General features: G+C 35.8%; 1 protein-coding gene across 4 annotated transcripts; it reads right to left on the bottom strand.

Moving 5' to 3' along the window:
* Positions 1 to 1,351: 1,351 nt before the first annotated feature.
* Positions 1,352 to 5,779, bottom strand: LOC147867612 (mevalonate kinase-like). 4 transcript variants are annotated; one of them, XM_087315395.1, is made up of 6 exons: positions 5,541 to 5,779; positions 3,659 to 3,893; positions 3,294 to 3,571; positions 2,563 to 2,976; positions 2,306 to 2,440; positions 1,352 to 1,938 (listed from the first exon to the last, which is right to left on the bottom strand). In XM_087315395.1, the coding sequence occupies exons 1-5, from the start codon at positions 5,677 to 5,679 to the stop codon at positions 2,322 to 2,324; spliced, it is 1,185 nt and encodes a 394-aa protein (XP_087171521.1). In that variant the 5' UTR covers positions 5,680 to 5,779; the 3' UTR covers positions 1,352 to 1,938; positions 2,306 to 2,321. The 4 variants fall into 4 exon arrangements, with proteins under 4 accessions (XP_087171521.1, XP_087171522.1, XP_087171520.1 ...); XM_087315396.1 differs by having other exon boundaries at positions 1,352 to 1,965; positions 2,322 to 2,440; XM_087315394.1 differs by having other exon boundaries at positions 2,312 to 2,440; positions 5,541 to 5,778.
* Between the last annotated feature and the right edge of the window lie 11,278 nt (positions 5,780 to 17,057).

The raw sequence follows: 17,057 nt of genomic DNA, 5'->3' as shown, positions 1-17,057 counted from the left end.
ATTATAAATTTATTCATTATACTCATCATAAATTTTGTCATCATACTTATTATAAAATTTGTCATCATACTTATCATAATTTTGGTCATCATACTAATCATAAATGAAAAAGAGACTCTATATATAATACATATAAAATTTAATAAGTTAAAACAAGAGTTTAAAATTAAAAGTTGAAAGTTATAGCTTATAAAAAATATTTATGAGTATTTTTTAACCTATAAACCTATAAACCTATAAACCTTTAAACCTTTAAAACGAACCACATAAACAGAAACCGATAAGCCGCTAAACCGGTCATTTCAAAACCGAACTGAACCGAAACCGATTAATAAAATTTGAAACCAAACCAAACTGTTTAGTTATTTTTGAACCTATAAACCGTTAAGCCACGGTTTTTCGGTTCGGTTCAGTTTGAGCCAAAACTGGGCCCATTGCTACTTGAGAAACAAGATTTATATCTATCAAAAACTATTGAGCATCAAACACATTTGTCTAGATCCAATTCATCATGCCTTCCATAACCATGCCATCACAATTATGGAATCTTTCCATGCCCGCCCTCAATAAACAATGGTGTGAATCAAAATGCTACTACCATATATCAAGGAGAATCAAGTGGGTATCAATACAATGGATGCTAATACACTAGGTGAAAGCACAAATGATGATAGGTGAGTATTAGCTGATGACAATCTAGTGGATACTAATACATTGGGACAAAATTCAACTAATGATTAGATGGATACTAACTAATGCATTAACACCAAATGACTGTGTAATGATGTTGTGGGAATAAAGGGCACAAATACGCCAAAGTTAATACCAGCATTAGCTATGTTGCATTAGGATATCAATGACTATGCACTATTTTTGCTCCAATATATCTTCACTAACATAGAATAATCTGATATTATTCCAAAATAAAGAAATAAAGAAATAAAGAAATAAAGAAATAAAGAAATAACTAAGTAAATAAAAAAATAAAAAATAAAAAAATAAAAAAATAAAAAAATAAAAAAATAAAAACTTGGTTTCAAGTTTAAAGTAATTTATTTACCTTGGTTTTAATCGTTAGTCATGGTTAACATGATTCATCATGTTTGGTTCCAAACGACACTTTAAATTCTTTCGAGTTATGTAAAAGCAAGTTTACTTGAGAGTTCTATGGGAACAGAAACCATGTGCGTGGAAATGAATAGTTCTTTGTTCAAAAACATCAGTTCACACAGGCAAATAATGATGGTGGGAATGCCATTCACATTCAGTTCCCTTTAAAATATTTGTCCATTGCAACTTTAAACAGTAGGTGGGAATTTGAGCAAATTATGGCACCTTCTGTGCATAAAACAACAGACGTCCCTTTCATAACAATTGTAGATGACAACATTAAACATTCAACAGGAATTTGAATAAATTATAGTACCTTTTCTGAATATTAGGAAATTCCTCCAAAGAGAGTTCATACCTTTATGTGTTCATAAGAATCACAATATTCAAACGCAGATGTCTCTAGAAGTTGTGGTCAACAGGAACTGATAATTAAAAGGTGCCATATGCATTGATTGGTTTCTAGTTCAGAATGGTATCGATAGCTGTAGCAGTCTTTCCAATTTGTATGGTGCAAATTTGTTTTGTGTGTACATAGTGAATGGACAAAAACGTTCAACCATGGCATAACTGGTTAAGATTCAATGCAAGCCGGTGCTTGGAATATCTCATTAGTGTTGTTGTCACAGCTTCGGATTCTACTCTCCTGTAATTCTCAGCATTACATCCTGATTGTGCTAAGGAATCTTCCAGAGATCATGGAATGCACACATTAATAATCTATGATTATCCCAGTAAGTAATCAGTGGCATATTGATAAATGACATTATCACCACATTGACTACTAGGTTGTGAAGTTTCCCTCGGATATGTCTTCTATTTGCATCTCTGTTCATTGGAAAGTGTTGCCAAAAGGTTAGACTAGACTGGTGTCAGTAACTCGATTATAGGTTTACAATCAGAGGAAGTTCTTCATAAGATTTTTGAGGTTGAGAAAACTATATAAATGCAAAATAACTAGATAAAAACAAAATAAACTAAAATATAAAGAAGAAACATGAAACAATTGAAAAGAGCAATTGATTGGCTTTACAAATTTTGGTCCCATGATGAAATATACTAGTGGGGCATACAACAAGCAATTGATACATGAAAGAGCCAAATAAATAAACTCACATTTCTCTTTTAAGTTAGGATGCTCCTATGAGTGAGTAGCATGTATCAATATGCCTAAAAACAATATTGAAGGACTCACACTTACAAATAAAAAGTTATGGTGAGAACCCAGTAGTCACTTGCACCCCTGGTCCTCCAATAGCAGCCTCAAAACAATCAAAACCTTGCGCTTCAAGATCAACCTTGATCTTATTCAAGGTTTTGGAAGTTATCTCTAAGGGAATTTGTTAAGGAATGATAATGACCATATCTACAATCTACATACATTTTCAAATTCATGAAAACCACAAAGTGAGGGAAAAAAGATAATAACAATGTTTTTTTCTCAGAGGATACGATCAGGTATGATAGTCAAAACACATCCACCACCACCAGCACCAGTAAGTTTGGATCGAAGCTGGTATTTCAATGTTGTTTTGCAAATAGCATCAATTGATGGATGACTCACTCCAATTGATTGGAGTAAACCTTGATTAATCTCCACGAGTTCCTCCAACTTTCCTTCTTGATCACATCTACGTGTTTCCCATTCAGAAATTGATTGCAGGATTCCTATTGCTTCTTCAGTTACAGCATCAATAGCTTCGAATACTGAACTCATAGGTTTTGGATGCCGAATAGCACGTTCTCCAACTCCAGCAACCAAAGCTTTTGTGTTTCTTCCAACTTTTGTGTTTGTAAGTAATATTTTGAGTGGTATGCTCTTTTGAAGGCGTGTCAAGCTACCATTCTTGAGTTTGACAATATAGCCTGAACAAATCATTAAGTGGAGGAATTAGCTAGTCCCTAAATATAATCCTTAGCAATAGTCCACAAATAACATGTGACTTTCCTTAAAAACACTTCAATAACGTCTTGACAAAATAGATTGCCTCTTTAGAGATCTAATGCTGATTAATAATATGACATTTTCTTTTCATATTAGAGTCACACCCTATCTAGTACTAAGCTATGGATCATTAATCTCTCTCTTCCTCAAGAGTCTCTGACCAGGCATACATGTGTATATGTAATCCAGGTTTAATTTAGTGAGAGTTTAGTAATACACAAATAGGAAATGGACTAACCAAAAGTGCTGACGTTATTATCGATTCCTGAAGGTCTACCATGTATGATCTTCTCTCCTTCAAATGCCCACTTGTTGATGAGCTCTAGGTTGTCCTCATCGAGGTTTACTGACTTATGCGCACTATCTGTAATGTCATCAATGCTATCTCCCTCAGCATTAGAATAAAGTTTTGCCGTGAGCAATGCAGCTGCTAATGAAACACAAAAAGAAGCAGAAGATCCAAGCCCTGCGCCGATCGGAAGATCGGAGGATATGGTTACTGCAGAAGGAAATAAACTAAACATATACATCCAGTGAGAAAGTACATGAATATGGAATCATTTCTATGAATGGAATTAAACCAACATTGTAACAAAGACTCACCCTATAATGAAACTGTACATAAATAAGAATGCCATGACACCAGATGCTGTTCCAATCTTTGCTTCAGGTAGGAGCTTCTCGTCCACAAGGCATTTTAGCTTGCAAATGATATTTTCAGAATTTGCATTTGGAATTGATGCATGAGACTGCATAACTGCTGCCAGGTCTTTAATTTCTTCCAGTGACCAGCGTAAATTCAGGTTCAAATCCAGCAAGTTCAAGCTAATCCCATCATCTTTGGAAAAAATACTGGTTAGAATTGGAAGTTTGGATAGGATCAAGTTTTCTCGTTAGACTAAGACAAAACAGAAGCTATTAACTGAAAATTATAAAGCAGGCTTATTACAGAGAAAAAGCTGTAATCAGAAGTAGGCACGAAAAAACTGGAAAATTTCCTTGTAAGCTTTCTTCCCTTATACTTCCTTGCAGTGTTCAACATTATGAGCTTCCATAAGCAGCACATGCTGCATGCCATAGCTAACTAGGAGTGGTAGGTTCCCTTTCCTTATATTTAATTGGATTGTTCGACATCATGATCTGCATAAACAAGTTAGAACACTTACTGATCTAGGTGCAGTGTGAGATGTCCTTTTCCCTTATACGTTATCATTGTCTATAGTTTCAACATTACAATCGAAATACAATTATTGATCTAGATGTGACAAAAGAGTCCCTTATACTTAGTGGTCAATGCCATTGAAATCCATAAATGAGGGACGACATGCATCATGAGACCCCCTTTTTCTTTATGCTTTCCTTTATTGTTTGACACACTTGAGATATCTAGCCAGGAGTGGTGACAGGGCTTCCCTTGCCTTTTTTATATGTTAATCATGAAATTTTTCCAATGACGTACACCACAGCCAGCCAGGTGCGGTATAAGGAAGTACTGTCACCCCTGAGTGTGGACCCTGTAGTGAGCAGAAGTGGATTTCCCTAGAATTGCCAAAAGTTTTTAGATCATGAGGTTTCCTACCTCATGATCTAAAAGGCGAATGAGGTACATTAACCTTACATGTCTTTCAAACATTCCTTATCTAGATAAGGTGCATTTGTCTATTTAAGGTAAAAAAGAAGTACTTTTAACTAAGATGGTTTTCAGGAGTACGAATGTTTCATGTTTCATGTTTCCACTTTGAGATGTGGCTACACCAGGCGAAGTATGTTAAGATGTGATTTCACAGCCATGTTTGAAAATCTCTTTTTCAACAAAAGGTAGTAAATCTTCATATACCTTTTTGAAATTATTTATTAACATATATCTAATGTTTGCAGGACTTTTTTTTCAAAAAGAAAATCTAAGATTTAAGAGTTTATGTAGCTTCAATTTCAAAATTTAATGATCGTTACTGAATAATACAAGTGCTGAATTACTCTGAATTCAGCTTGTTTACAATTGCTTGAGAATTTACTGTGAGTCTATATATAAGTTGGGCAGTGAACTTAAGAGTAGTATTTGTTACTTTCATAGAAAGTAAATGCAGCTTTATGATGATGAATTTTACAAAAGAAAATGAAGTGAAGGGAGATTGATGATGTGATGCCTTTCATTGAAACACAACAATGTCCAGATCCATAAAAAACAGGAGAAATGAAATGCTCAATGAAAAGATCGTGAACAAAGAAAGAAACGCTTGATGATTTGAGTGAAAGCATTTCAATGAGATGAATATGATCTTAAGGATGTGATGATTATGAAGATGATTATTACGTGAAAAAAAGTACGAAAATCGTGACGATTATTATGACACATTTCAATGAGATGGAAATGATGTTAGAGATGGTGTAAAGGAAAAGAAAAGCTCGATGGTAACGATGATGATGCTGATGCATTTTCAAACGAAGAAGAAAACTGAAATGAAGATCGCGAAAGAAAAGAAACCTGAGGAGTTGAAGAGATTCCGCTTGATGTGGCATCGAGTGTGCAGAGCAAGAGATGCAGCGACCGCAGCATATCCATGGACGACAGCGTGCTCCCCGGTGAGGATTACTTTACCTGGAGCTCTGGCTTCCACCTCCATGACAGCAAAAGAAAAGAAAGAGAAAAACAACCGAAGATCGAAGAAAGAAGAGAGATCTGCACGACTCTGTTCTGTCAGCCTTCTTTTTGTTGCTGAACAGAGAGAGAGAGAGACAGAGACAGAGACAGAGACAGAGGTTTTCCATATTTTCCCAAGATACCCCTCCCCCAATTACATACTACTCTAAGCCTTCAGGTTTTGCATATTTCTCAAGATAACCCCCCTAACAAGGGTGCCATTGTAGTATGCCAAGAAAAGCTTTTCTTGTCCCAGAAAGCCTCATTTTCATGTGCCCTTTGAAAACAATTGTAGTGACTTATCTGGAGAGAATTGATATCACATCCGATCCCTCGTTGTTCTCGATACTTTCATCGCATGTGTGTCCAACCCATGCATGATGAATTTTATACATAAGTATGATCGTATACTGTACCATATGATGCGTGTATGTGTGCGTGCTTGCATGTGTTTTAGGATTTGCTAGAAATGTTTTTGTTTCACTCATTATAAAGGCCACGGTTCAAGTTACATACATTAGGTGAATTTTACATCATGAGAGTGTTGCAAGAAGAGGAAGATGTCCCTACCTTCCTACCTAGGAGGAACTATGGATGTCATTGTTAATCCCAACAAATTCATATTGGTAGGAAATAAATATAAGCTTGATAGGCGTGATACTAAACAAGCTTCCTGAATTGTAGGGATGCTCAAAAGAGATATAAGTCAATAGCCAAGCTATATGCAACTTGAGGACTAAACCTAAATTTAGGACAAGAAATGGACTTGGTTAAGTGTGTAATACTCCAACCATGAATTCATCGTTTAAACTAAAAGAAACTTCTCTGTGAGAAGCTAGAAGCTAGCTATGTTGGAGAAAGGACAAGACAAAACTTCTCCTTGACATAAATATACCAGAGAGAGATGTAAGTCAATAACCAACCTATATGCAAGTCAAAACAATTTGGAGCTTATACTCCAAGTCCTTCATCGTAAACAAAAATCCATTGTGTGAGCTATACTTTAGTTGGCATTGGAACACATCTAGATCAATCCTAGAAGAGAATCCATGGATGAGGGTAATCTAAAGACAATTTCATGGACTCAAACACGTACAAGCCAAACCTCTTGCCTCTAGACCCCAAAATGTAGTAAAGTAATGGTTTCTAACACAATTGTTCCTCTTTGGACTACTTCTAAACATATGTTTGAATTGGTACCAAATCTACGTCCATATGGTATGTGGAAGAAGGAAATTTCCGGTGTAGTTTAAACCTTATGAGCAAGGGTCTCAACCTATCACATGCCTCCAACTAACATGGAAATCACAAGGAGTCATGAAATTGTGTCTAATCGTCACATACTCTCGGGCGATGAGCTACAAAATTTTTGTAACATTGACATATTCTTTCAAGTGTGTATAGGTATACACTGCTCCAAAGACTTTGAGATGTGACGGTTCAAGAGATTGGTCATAGAATAGTGTGAATGGTATAGTTCCTTGCAATGCTCGATGAGGGGTTCTGTTTTGTAGATAGCATGTTATTGCCACTCCATCTTCCCCAAATTAATTTTGTATTTTGCTTGTTGCTAGCATTGCTTTTGGTTGCATTAAGTAGTGTCTAGTTCTTCCTCTCAACCCCATTTTGCCGAGGGTTGTGGAGTACTACTAACATTTGATGAAGGATTCCATGTTGTATGTAAAACTTTTCCCAATATTGTGAGGAAATCTCTCCTCCATTGTCACCACAAATGGCTTTGATTGTAATATTTGTTTAGTTTTTTGCAAGGCATTTAAATGCACTCAATGTTGAAAATGTTTGTCCCTTATGCTTCAAATTTTTTGAATATTGTAAATATTGTCCCTCATGCTTCAAGTGTTGTCTATGAGTGGGATCATTGATGAAGTAATTTGCATCAAATATGGACATGATGGAAATTGGACCACATAGATCAAAATGTACCACTTGCATTGGCTCACTAGTGTTTTTCTGGCTTGGGAAAATTTTATTTATGTGACATGTTTCCATAAACTAAATTATCTATTGATTATAACTAAATATATATAGCAATGATTCGTCAATAATGTTGAAGGATGATTCACCTTTAGGAGTAAAATGTTAAAAAAACATTAATTATAACCATTTTTTTCTTAGTAGACTTGGTATGCCAGTTTTGAGAAGTGAATCAATTTGAATTCCTTAACAACTTAGCTCTAATTATAGTGGAATAAGAAAAGTCAATATCGATAGGTGATAAAAAAACTGAGACGACTATGCGACGACGCCAAGAAGGGATTCCGGGAACTCCCCTTCGTTATTCATCTGGTTGCAGATCTGGTGGTCAACGTAACCTTGCTTGTGGAGGTGCAACAGGAGGTGGAAGTAGAAATAGACCGCATGTGTCAATTGTCGGTGGTGGTACATGTAATCGGTGGCCACCCTAGTCGTGGGGAGTTGCGTCACTTGATGCAAGCACGATTCCAAGAAAAGCTCCATCAGATTGTAGATATTCAGTTCCTAGGTAGAGGTTGCTATCATGTTGAGTTTCCGGTTGTTGATATGGTGATGAAGTTGTTGCAGCTGAGATCTACAAGAATCAATGGCATTTTGTTGCATTTCTTGCAATGGGAGCCTGGATTCGACCTAAATGCGGTTAGTGAACAATTATCTGATTACTTTGTCTTTTCAGTTATGTTTTTGGCCTTGCCAAAAGAGTGGAAACCAGTGATGCCATATATCGCCTCCACGATTGCTCAATTGTTGGATGAAGAATTTGATGTAGTGCGTTGTGTGGCTAGAAATTTCAACCTATCATATATACAGTTAATTGGTCATAAGGGCATGACATTGCCTTCATATGTTAGGTTGTCTGCTATGTTTCAAGCCCCATCGAGGGTACAAATGATTAAATATTTTGGACTTCATAATCAAATTTTTGTTTGTAATCATATTGGACATGTGGTCAAGGATTGTCCTATTCAAGATGAACAAACTCTTCAAAAACATTTTTCTAGCAACACTAATGATGAAGGCTGGATAGGAGGCAGAAGGAAGCATGATAGGAAATCCTCGGTGAGGACATCTAATGGTGTAGGGGTAACATCTAGCAAAAGATCACATGCAACACATGGTGATTCACAACTTAACAAGACAAATTTACAAATAATTGTTTTAATGATAATGATATACAACTTGATAGAGAGGAGGATTACGATATTGTAATTGACTGTGATATTGTCAAATCTATGACGGACAAGCCCTTGAAAGGAGGGAATGATCATGAACATATGATAGCTTTTGAGCCTTCCTTATTACAACGTGAGTCTCACATGGAGTTAGCTATGGTAGGAAAGAATGAAGAGAGTAAAATTGTGATATCTCTTGAGGATGGTCATATGGATGGGTTGCAATATTCTGGAAGGTTAACTCGGGCTAAAACAAAAGCCTTAGCAAGCCATGGTAAGAATGCACAAGGATTCATGTTGGGATGGTGGAGGGAAAGAGCACACTCTCTTCATCAATAAAGAAGGATACATACGCAGAAGTTGTGGCTAGGAAATCCTGGAAAGGATTCAAGATTGTTGGGCAAATCACTAATTCTATGCAAGTAATGATGGAGGAGATTCAGAGGATGAAAGGTAAACAACTTTTGTTAGCCTATGGATAATTTTCGTATTGTCTCATGGAATGTTCAAGGGTTGGGTGGTGCACAAGCACATAAATTTAAGGCTAGACTTAGGCAAAACTTGCATAAAAGCTTTATGTGATTTGTAGATATGGTTTTTTTACAAGAACATCATGATTTAAGTCCATCAAGGGTAGATTCATATGGAATCATCCTTATTCAGTGGTTCTTGGGCCCATTTTTGGAGTCTTGCTATTGGTGAATCCTACAATAAAGTTGGTGTGTGTATAGCATTAGCCCAAAAATGGTTCTCTCATGTGATTGATAGGATTTTAGTGGAAGGAAGAGTGCAGCAAGTTATTATTGTCGAAATCCAAAATCTACAATTAGGTTTTATAAATGTATATGCTCATAATGCATCATCAGATAGGAGGAGGTTGTGGTCATATTTGTGTGATACTTTGCCACATGTGGATCATTGGTGTATGGTTTGAGATTTTAATATGATTGAGGATAAGTTGGATAGAAGTGGAGGTGGCCAAGCTGTTTTATATGGTTTAGAGTTAAGCTTTTGGAAGAGGTTGTGCTTTGAGTATGGTTTCCAGGATACTTGGTACTCTTCTTCCTTTAGCGAACATGTTGAATCCTTGCAATTTCGTAGATCAGATAAACGGTTGTTGGGTACTAATCTAGCTCGATTAAACAAATTCTATGATGATGACTTCTTTCTAACGTTGGGACAACTTTCTTGAATCACTCACCTCTTATTGTTACTTTGAAAAAAGGGGGGAAATGGAATGCCTTTAGGACACCTATATCTTCCTCTTTGTATGTAGATGTTGACTTTAGACGAGATGTTTTAGCAATTTGGAAGGATATAGGTGTATCACAACTGATGGGGTGTAATAGAGTTGTAGATGCAATCGCAAATGTTAGTAAGTGGCTTTGTAGTAAAGCAAAGGAGGACCGATATCAACTAAAAACTAAGATATTGAGTTACTATTAAGCAAGTGGTTGTTTTGTTGCAACATTTTCAGCAACGTATGCCGCGGGCGACATGGGTGAATTGAATAATACAATGGATAAGCTCTCTAAACTACAAGATGCTTTGGCTCAATGCTCTTATAATTCATTCGCTACAAAGTGGGCACAAGTGGGGGATAAAATCTCAGCTGATTTTTTCAAAATTGTAACCAAAAAAAAAATCTTGTAATGGGATGAAACAACTTCAGAGGGATGATGGATCCAAATGAGGGATATTGCTACACAGTTTTATGGCAATCTATTGTTCGTTCAATGTTTTACACCTAATCAATTGGAGAGTCGCCAATGTCTGTGGCAGACCATGCATGCACGAGTTTCACTACATATGGCAACTATTTTAGTTAAGCCAATTTCAATTTTTGAAGTAAGAGCTGTTCTAGATGCAATTGGCTCCCATGTATGCCCTGGTATTCATGGGTTTTCGGTAGATTTTTCCAAAATTATTGGGAATTTATTGGGAACGATATTATTGTTGCATTCCAAGAGGTGTTTGACATTGGAATTATCCCAAGTAAATGGATAGAAGGTATGATATATCTTATTCAAAAGTTGGAAGGGGTAGTGGTTGATATTAGGAAGTGGCGACCTATTACTATAGCTAAGTTGTTGGCTATGAGATTGCAACCTTTTTTAACAGACATCATTCATAACACCCAAATAGGGTTCTTACAAGATAGGTGTATATTGGATAACATTTTCTTATTTTGGGAAGCGGTTGCAATTTCACAAGAATGGAAAGAGGATTTAGCTATCTTGTTGTTGGATTTTGAAAAGGCTTATGATAGGGTAGATTGGTCTTTTTTAAGGGACACTATGGAGAAACTAGGTTTTCCTAATCAATGCCTAACGGTTGTTTCCGCTCTTTACAACTCAGCTACTAGTACGGTATTATTAGTTGGAGAGCTAGACCAAGCATTTTCAATTTCTAGGTCAGTGAGACAAGGATGTCTATTAGCTCCTTTTTTATATTTGATGATAGGAGAAGCTTTTAGTAGTTTTCTTATAAGTAATGTCGAGAATATAAAAGGACTACAATGGCCTTGGTTAGAGGAGCAAATTGTGGATTGTCAAATTGTTGATACAACCCTGTATTTGCAAAGTTCTCACAATAATCTGTGTAGAGTACAACGGGTTATTGATAGTTTTTGCTATGCTTCTAGAACTGTTATTAATTGGAATAAGTCGGTGGGATTTTGGGTAAGTACCACAGTAAACCCCTTGTGGTGTCCACGGGAAGGGTTTCAATGGATTCCGCATGATAAACCTGTAAGATACTTGGGATGTCAAGTAGGAATTAACCTTTCACTGGAAGATCATATAGCTCCTTCGTTGCTTGCTATATAAGGAAGAAATTGTTGTATTGGAATGTTGTTAAATTGTCACTCGCAGGTCGGGTTGTTGTTGCCAATCAAGTATTGTTGGCTTCCATGTGGTACATTTTGTCAGCTTGGTTGTGTACACGTTCGGCTTTATCAGAAGTACAAAGGCTTATTAGAAATTTACTTTGGGGATCTACATATGGTTCATATGTGAGAGCCAAAGTATCTTAGAAAGTCATTACAGCTCCAAAGGACAAGGGGGGTCTTGGATTGATTGATCCTCTATTACAATGTAAGGCTTTTTTGGGGAAATTTATATAAGAGGCTTGTTGCCAGGTGGGGAGCCAGGGAAAAAAATCTTAATGCACATAATGGTTAAGGTTATGCCTTCTACATGTGGCAACTGGCAAGATAGTATTAGATGGTGGTTTTTAAGAGATTTTAATCATTCCCTTAATAATTTTTGGCCAAGATAAGTTTTTTAGGGGTATCATGAAGGCATGGTGGGATTTGAAACATAACTTGGTCCAATCTCTACCATCGTGTATGGAGGAATGGTTGTGCCAAATCCTCATAATGAACCCATTGTTTCTATCAAAGGAGTGGGGAATGTTAGGGAAAAGAACTAGGTTGAAATGGGCTGATTTTGATAGAGGAGAAGCTGGATCAGTAAGGAATTGGTTGTATTTTTCTTCTTCAACGATGGAAAATAAAACTTGGGTTTGTCGCACAATTTGGGGTGGAAACATTATGCATACAGAAATAGATAGAGTGTTTAAGATGTATTCCTTTCAGCCTTCTCAAAGTGGTCTATTTTGGTATGGTATATTTTCATCTTTACATGTCTTGTTGGGGGTCAGGGGTTATAAAAACTCTCGTGATTATCTTTATTTCGATGTTTTGCATTCTAGACGGTTTCATTCTATCGGTATGGAAGACGAAGTTGTACCTCAAGGGAGTATGTTGCATGTTCGTATATTGTGGAAAAATGATAAAAAATGAATGTTGAATCCACACCCAAATGATATAAACAATTTATCTGAATTGTGGGTTTACAAGAATAAGCCCATTGACAAACTTCTGTGGGATCCCAATGAATGGAAATGGCAAAGCATATCAACACAATGAATGCTAGGCAAGCAAATCCTATCTTTTTAGTACTCAGTAAAAATGGGTAGAGAATTGCTAAGGAGGCGTGTGGTTGTTACGCCAGCAACATATAAATTTTGGAGCTTGGGTAATGTACGACACTCTTGGTTGAATGCTTATTGGAAATGGCTATGGGCCATGGAAATTCCTAGAAAAGTTGTCTTGGTTAGATTGTTGTTGGTACATTATGGCACCCCTGTGAATTCATGGATGAAGGGGCATTGCCATGATTTAAAATTTGACAATTGTGGTTTTCCCAGTGAAACGGTGCACCATGTTTTATGGGTATGTCCTATAGCTAGAGCAGTATGGAAAAGAATGTTGAGAATTTTGTATCCTATTTATGGGTGTACACATGGGGTTTTGTGAGATGGGGAAGGCTGGCTAAAGAAATACATAATTATGAAAGGGATTGTGTTGATTTTCTTCTCCTCTTTGATGGAAGACATGTATTGGAGGCCTCTTATTCTACATCAATCCATTGTTTTCGAAGAAGACAATGTTTGGCCTACAATATCTTCTTTAGTAGTTTGGACATTATGGAAGGCAAGATGTAAGTGTGTATTTCAGAATGTCAAACCGAATGTGGTTGAGTTAGTCAAGGAGATATGGTTGATGCTCTTGCATACTCTAAGAAGTCAATATGAGGCAATACATGGTCAGCCTGATGTTGTGTTTCGCAAGCAACAACAATTTCGAGAAATTTGGGAAAAGGCAGAGGTCTTCACCTATTTTGGGGACAGAATAAAATGGAGATATGCTCCACCAAGTTGGCTTTTTTTTCCCCTTGTCTTGAAAGGACCATGCATGACGGTTTCTGTTACTAGACATGTTGATTCATGTGGGTAGGAGGGTTGTAATTTATTGTATGGATTCTTTGTTGCCTTTGGGCATTTTTTCACTAATACCACATGAATCTTGACTTTAAAAAAAGGTCAATATCAATCAAACAACGATAAGGGAATATTAGAGAGGAGTTAATGAGAAATAATGATAACAAAAATAAATTCAAGTAATGTTTAACAAGAATTTTTGTTACTTCTACTTGGACATGTTGTGGCTTTGGGAGCTCACAAAAAGTTTTGGTGAACACTTCATAGACTCCTTGTAGTCTTGTGAGCTTACAAAGAAGCTCTCCCAAACTCTTGGGGGTATCCATAGTAGTCCTCAACCACAACGCCAATGACATATTTCTTTGACACAATTATCTAACAACCTTTTTTACTTTAGATCATTGCATGATATTGGAGAAACGTGCACCCTTTGTTTTGTGAAGAGGGCAAGGAATATGTGTCGACCACTCTAAATCATTTAAATTAGAACCCTACCCTACCTTACCTAAACAAATTTCTTAATCATACATATTTCTCTTTAACTTACTAGAAAAAGGTAGCACAAAGAATGGCTTAATTTAAACTTATTAACTTACCTTAAATTTTGATGAAAGGAAAGAAATAAAAATTCAAACTTCAATTCAACGACTACTTTTGATTTCTTACTAACATATATGAGAACAAAAGTTAAGTATAAAAATCTTAAGTACTTACAAATGAAACATAAGAACGTGAAAGAAAGAATCCCATGTTTTGTATGAGAGAGAGAGAGAGGATTAGGAACAACGAGCTCTAACTTATGGTATGATTCTAAAAAATGAACAAGACAAAGTAAAAGGCTTCATCATAAGAAATTGTACTTCTTTTACATTTGACTACTTATAATTTTGTCCTTTTTACATTTGTGGACATTAGGCTTCTATCCTAAAGTACGATTACCCTCTTTATTGTGGACTCGTATGATTGTTAGTTTTGTCTGGGAAGTGTTCATGATGATATGTTTGGCAATCACTTAACAAAAGTCCTTGAAGAGTACATTTTCAAATGTCTTATTTGGACAATGAAGCGATAAATTTGTTAAATGCATATGGGGAATATATTATATGTGTGCAAGAAACCCCTCCATCGTAGACCAATTGGTAAGGTTCCCTAATGGAGGCTCGAAGGTCGTGACTCGTGAGAGACGACCAAAATAACATAGAGGAAGAGATCCTTGTCACAACCTTCACATGGAAGGGAGATTAGGGATGCAAGGTGGAGAGCAAAACTCAAATATCAAAACCTTTTTCATCGTTGGATCGTATGAAATAGTAACATGGTGTACCATAACAAACAAATAAACTTGTTCATTACCTCAATAGAATCACGACTAGGATGCATCACACATAGATCGAGAAAATCTTGGTCATCCATCTCATTTTAAAACTCCAAAAACAAAAAACAAAATGTATATTGTATTTTATGGAAGCTCTAAGTTTGTAGCTAGGTGGTTGATAGATTTGCGTCACTTCAAGTTCCATGTCCCAAATCTTTTTAGATTTCCTTGATTAGGATATTTCTTTGGCCTTTTCACTGGACATTTTGATAACCCCATATTTTTGAGCATGGGGTATTTTGGGACTTATAAATCCTTTTGGCCTAGTGTTTTCAAGCATGAGGCTACCTTTCATGTACATTTTTGAACCAAATCATGCCAATACCAATATGTCTATACTATAGCATGCTAACTTGGTTATAAATGTTTCATGATGTTGAATTTACTTACAATGTTAGCAAAGATGAGTCCTCATTTCAGTACATGGAATGATTGCATGGTTAGTAATAACTAGGTAAAAATGGACTAGAGCTTTGATCCAAGTTCTCCACCAATGTTTAGTTGTTAATTTTTACGTCATTAGATGTACCTTGAGTCTATGACACATAGACTTAGTTGTGGGATGCCAAAACAAATGTTCCTAAAGTACAAAATACTCAAAAAAGGGGACACTATTATTTAAGAATAAATGCTATTACGTCATATCAAGTTGTACAATTACTCTTTGATGGTTATTAATATGACAAAGGAATAGTTGCAAGGTTATAATGATAGTAAGGTCCATGCTAGAATGTAAACATAAATAGGATACACTCATCACAATGAAATGAATAGAAAGTAATAAAAGGTTGAAGTCAATAATTGTCATCCATTTTATGAATGTTGCATAGAAGTTTACTTGAGTAAGAGGACCTAAAAGAATAAAGTTATTTGATTTGATTGCAGTAGAATAAATTTCATTCGATTTAAAGTAGCATTATTAAATGGCATAGTTCTTAGCTTTTAACGAAATTATCGTATGGTTTATATTTTTTAAATTTACAAGATCGTCAATACTAAAACATGAATGAACAAACACTTTCGTACTTTGTAAACTAAACGAGGTGTAATAGTTGTTCACTCTTTTCCTTTCTACCTTTGTAGCGTTAACTCTTCAAAAGTTGAAAACAATATTGTAACAAAAGCATTAAAAAACATGGAAATTGAATTGAATGTCACATTTATTTTTAAGATAATTGATCCAATCGCTCTCAGTTAGAGTAAATGCCATATAACCAACGAGTTGTGACCATCAATGCGTCTCTATATACATCATTCAATGATGGAGAATGGAGATACACTTGTTATATCATCACATCATGCATGTCATAAATGTAAAACCATGATCCACAAGGTGTACACTGCACACCATTTGTAAGAGTGCTTGTCAAGCATGATTATTGTTTGAGTCCAAACCCAACAGTGAACACCTCCCCATCCTAATATTAATGTTTAGTCCAAAATAAATAGATACACTAATTATTGCTCTACAATCAAACATATCATTGAATTTTAATTGAAATCATCTAGCAAGGAGCAAACTATTAATCTTACATTCTAATATTGATCTGGTGGCTTCAAGTATATAGTTGTCAAAATATGAACCATAAGCAATAAAAGCTTTGTGTAAGGTTTAATCCTATCAAGGTCATGATGTATTGGATACATTGGGTGAATGTATTGTTCGTTGTAGAAATTGTTGGACTTTTTTAGCCAAAATATATAGATGCATGAGCTCTTGTTGATTCATTGGCCAATTCAAATGGACGTAGCTGGCAATGGATAACATAACTTAAGACCTTCCCATTTCAACAATGTTTGAACTATGCACTTTCATTTGATGTTTTATTCTAATGATATGAATGACTATTGGAACTTATTATGGGCTACCTAATGTGTGAATTTGTTGTATTAAAAAAGGAAGGGATATGATGAGCTTTCGATGGGGATGCGAGGAAGGGTTATGATAAATTGTCAATAAGTTTACATTCATTTTGCATTACTTTTGATATTAAGGTTACCTATTAGAAGCTTGTTGGCAAGGCATACTACGTA

The sequence above is a fragment of the Azolla caroliniana genome, unplaced genomic scaffold (genome assembly GCF_043228905.1).
Source record: "Azolla caroliniana isolate FFs.n. ecotype wild unplaced genomic scaffold, voAzoCaro1.0.p SCAF_2, whole genome shotgun sequence".
Taxonomy (NCBI): Eukaryota; Viridiplantae; Streptophyta; class Polypodiopsida; order Salviniales; family Salviniaceae; genus Azolla; species Azolla caroliniana.
The sequence above is the reverse complement of the archived record's forward strand: the minus strand, read 5'-3'. Positions and strand labels throughout refer to the sequence as shown.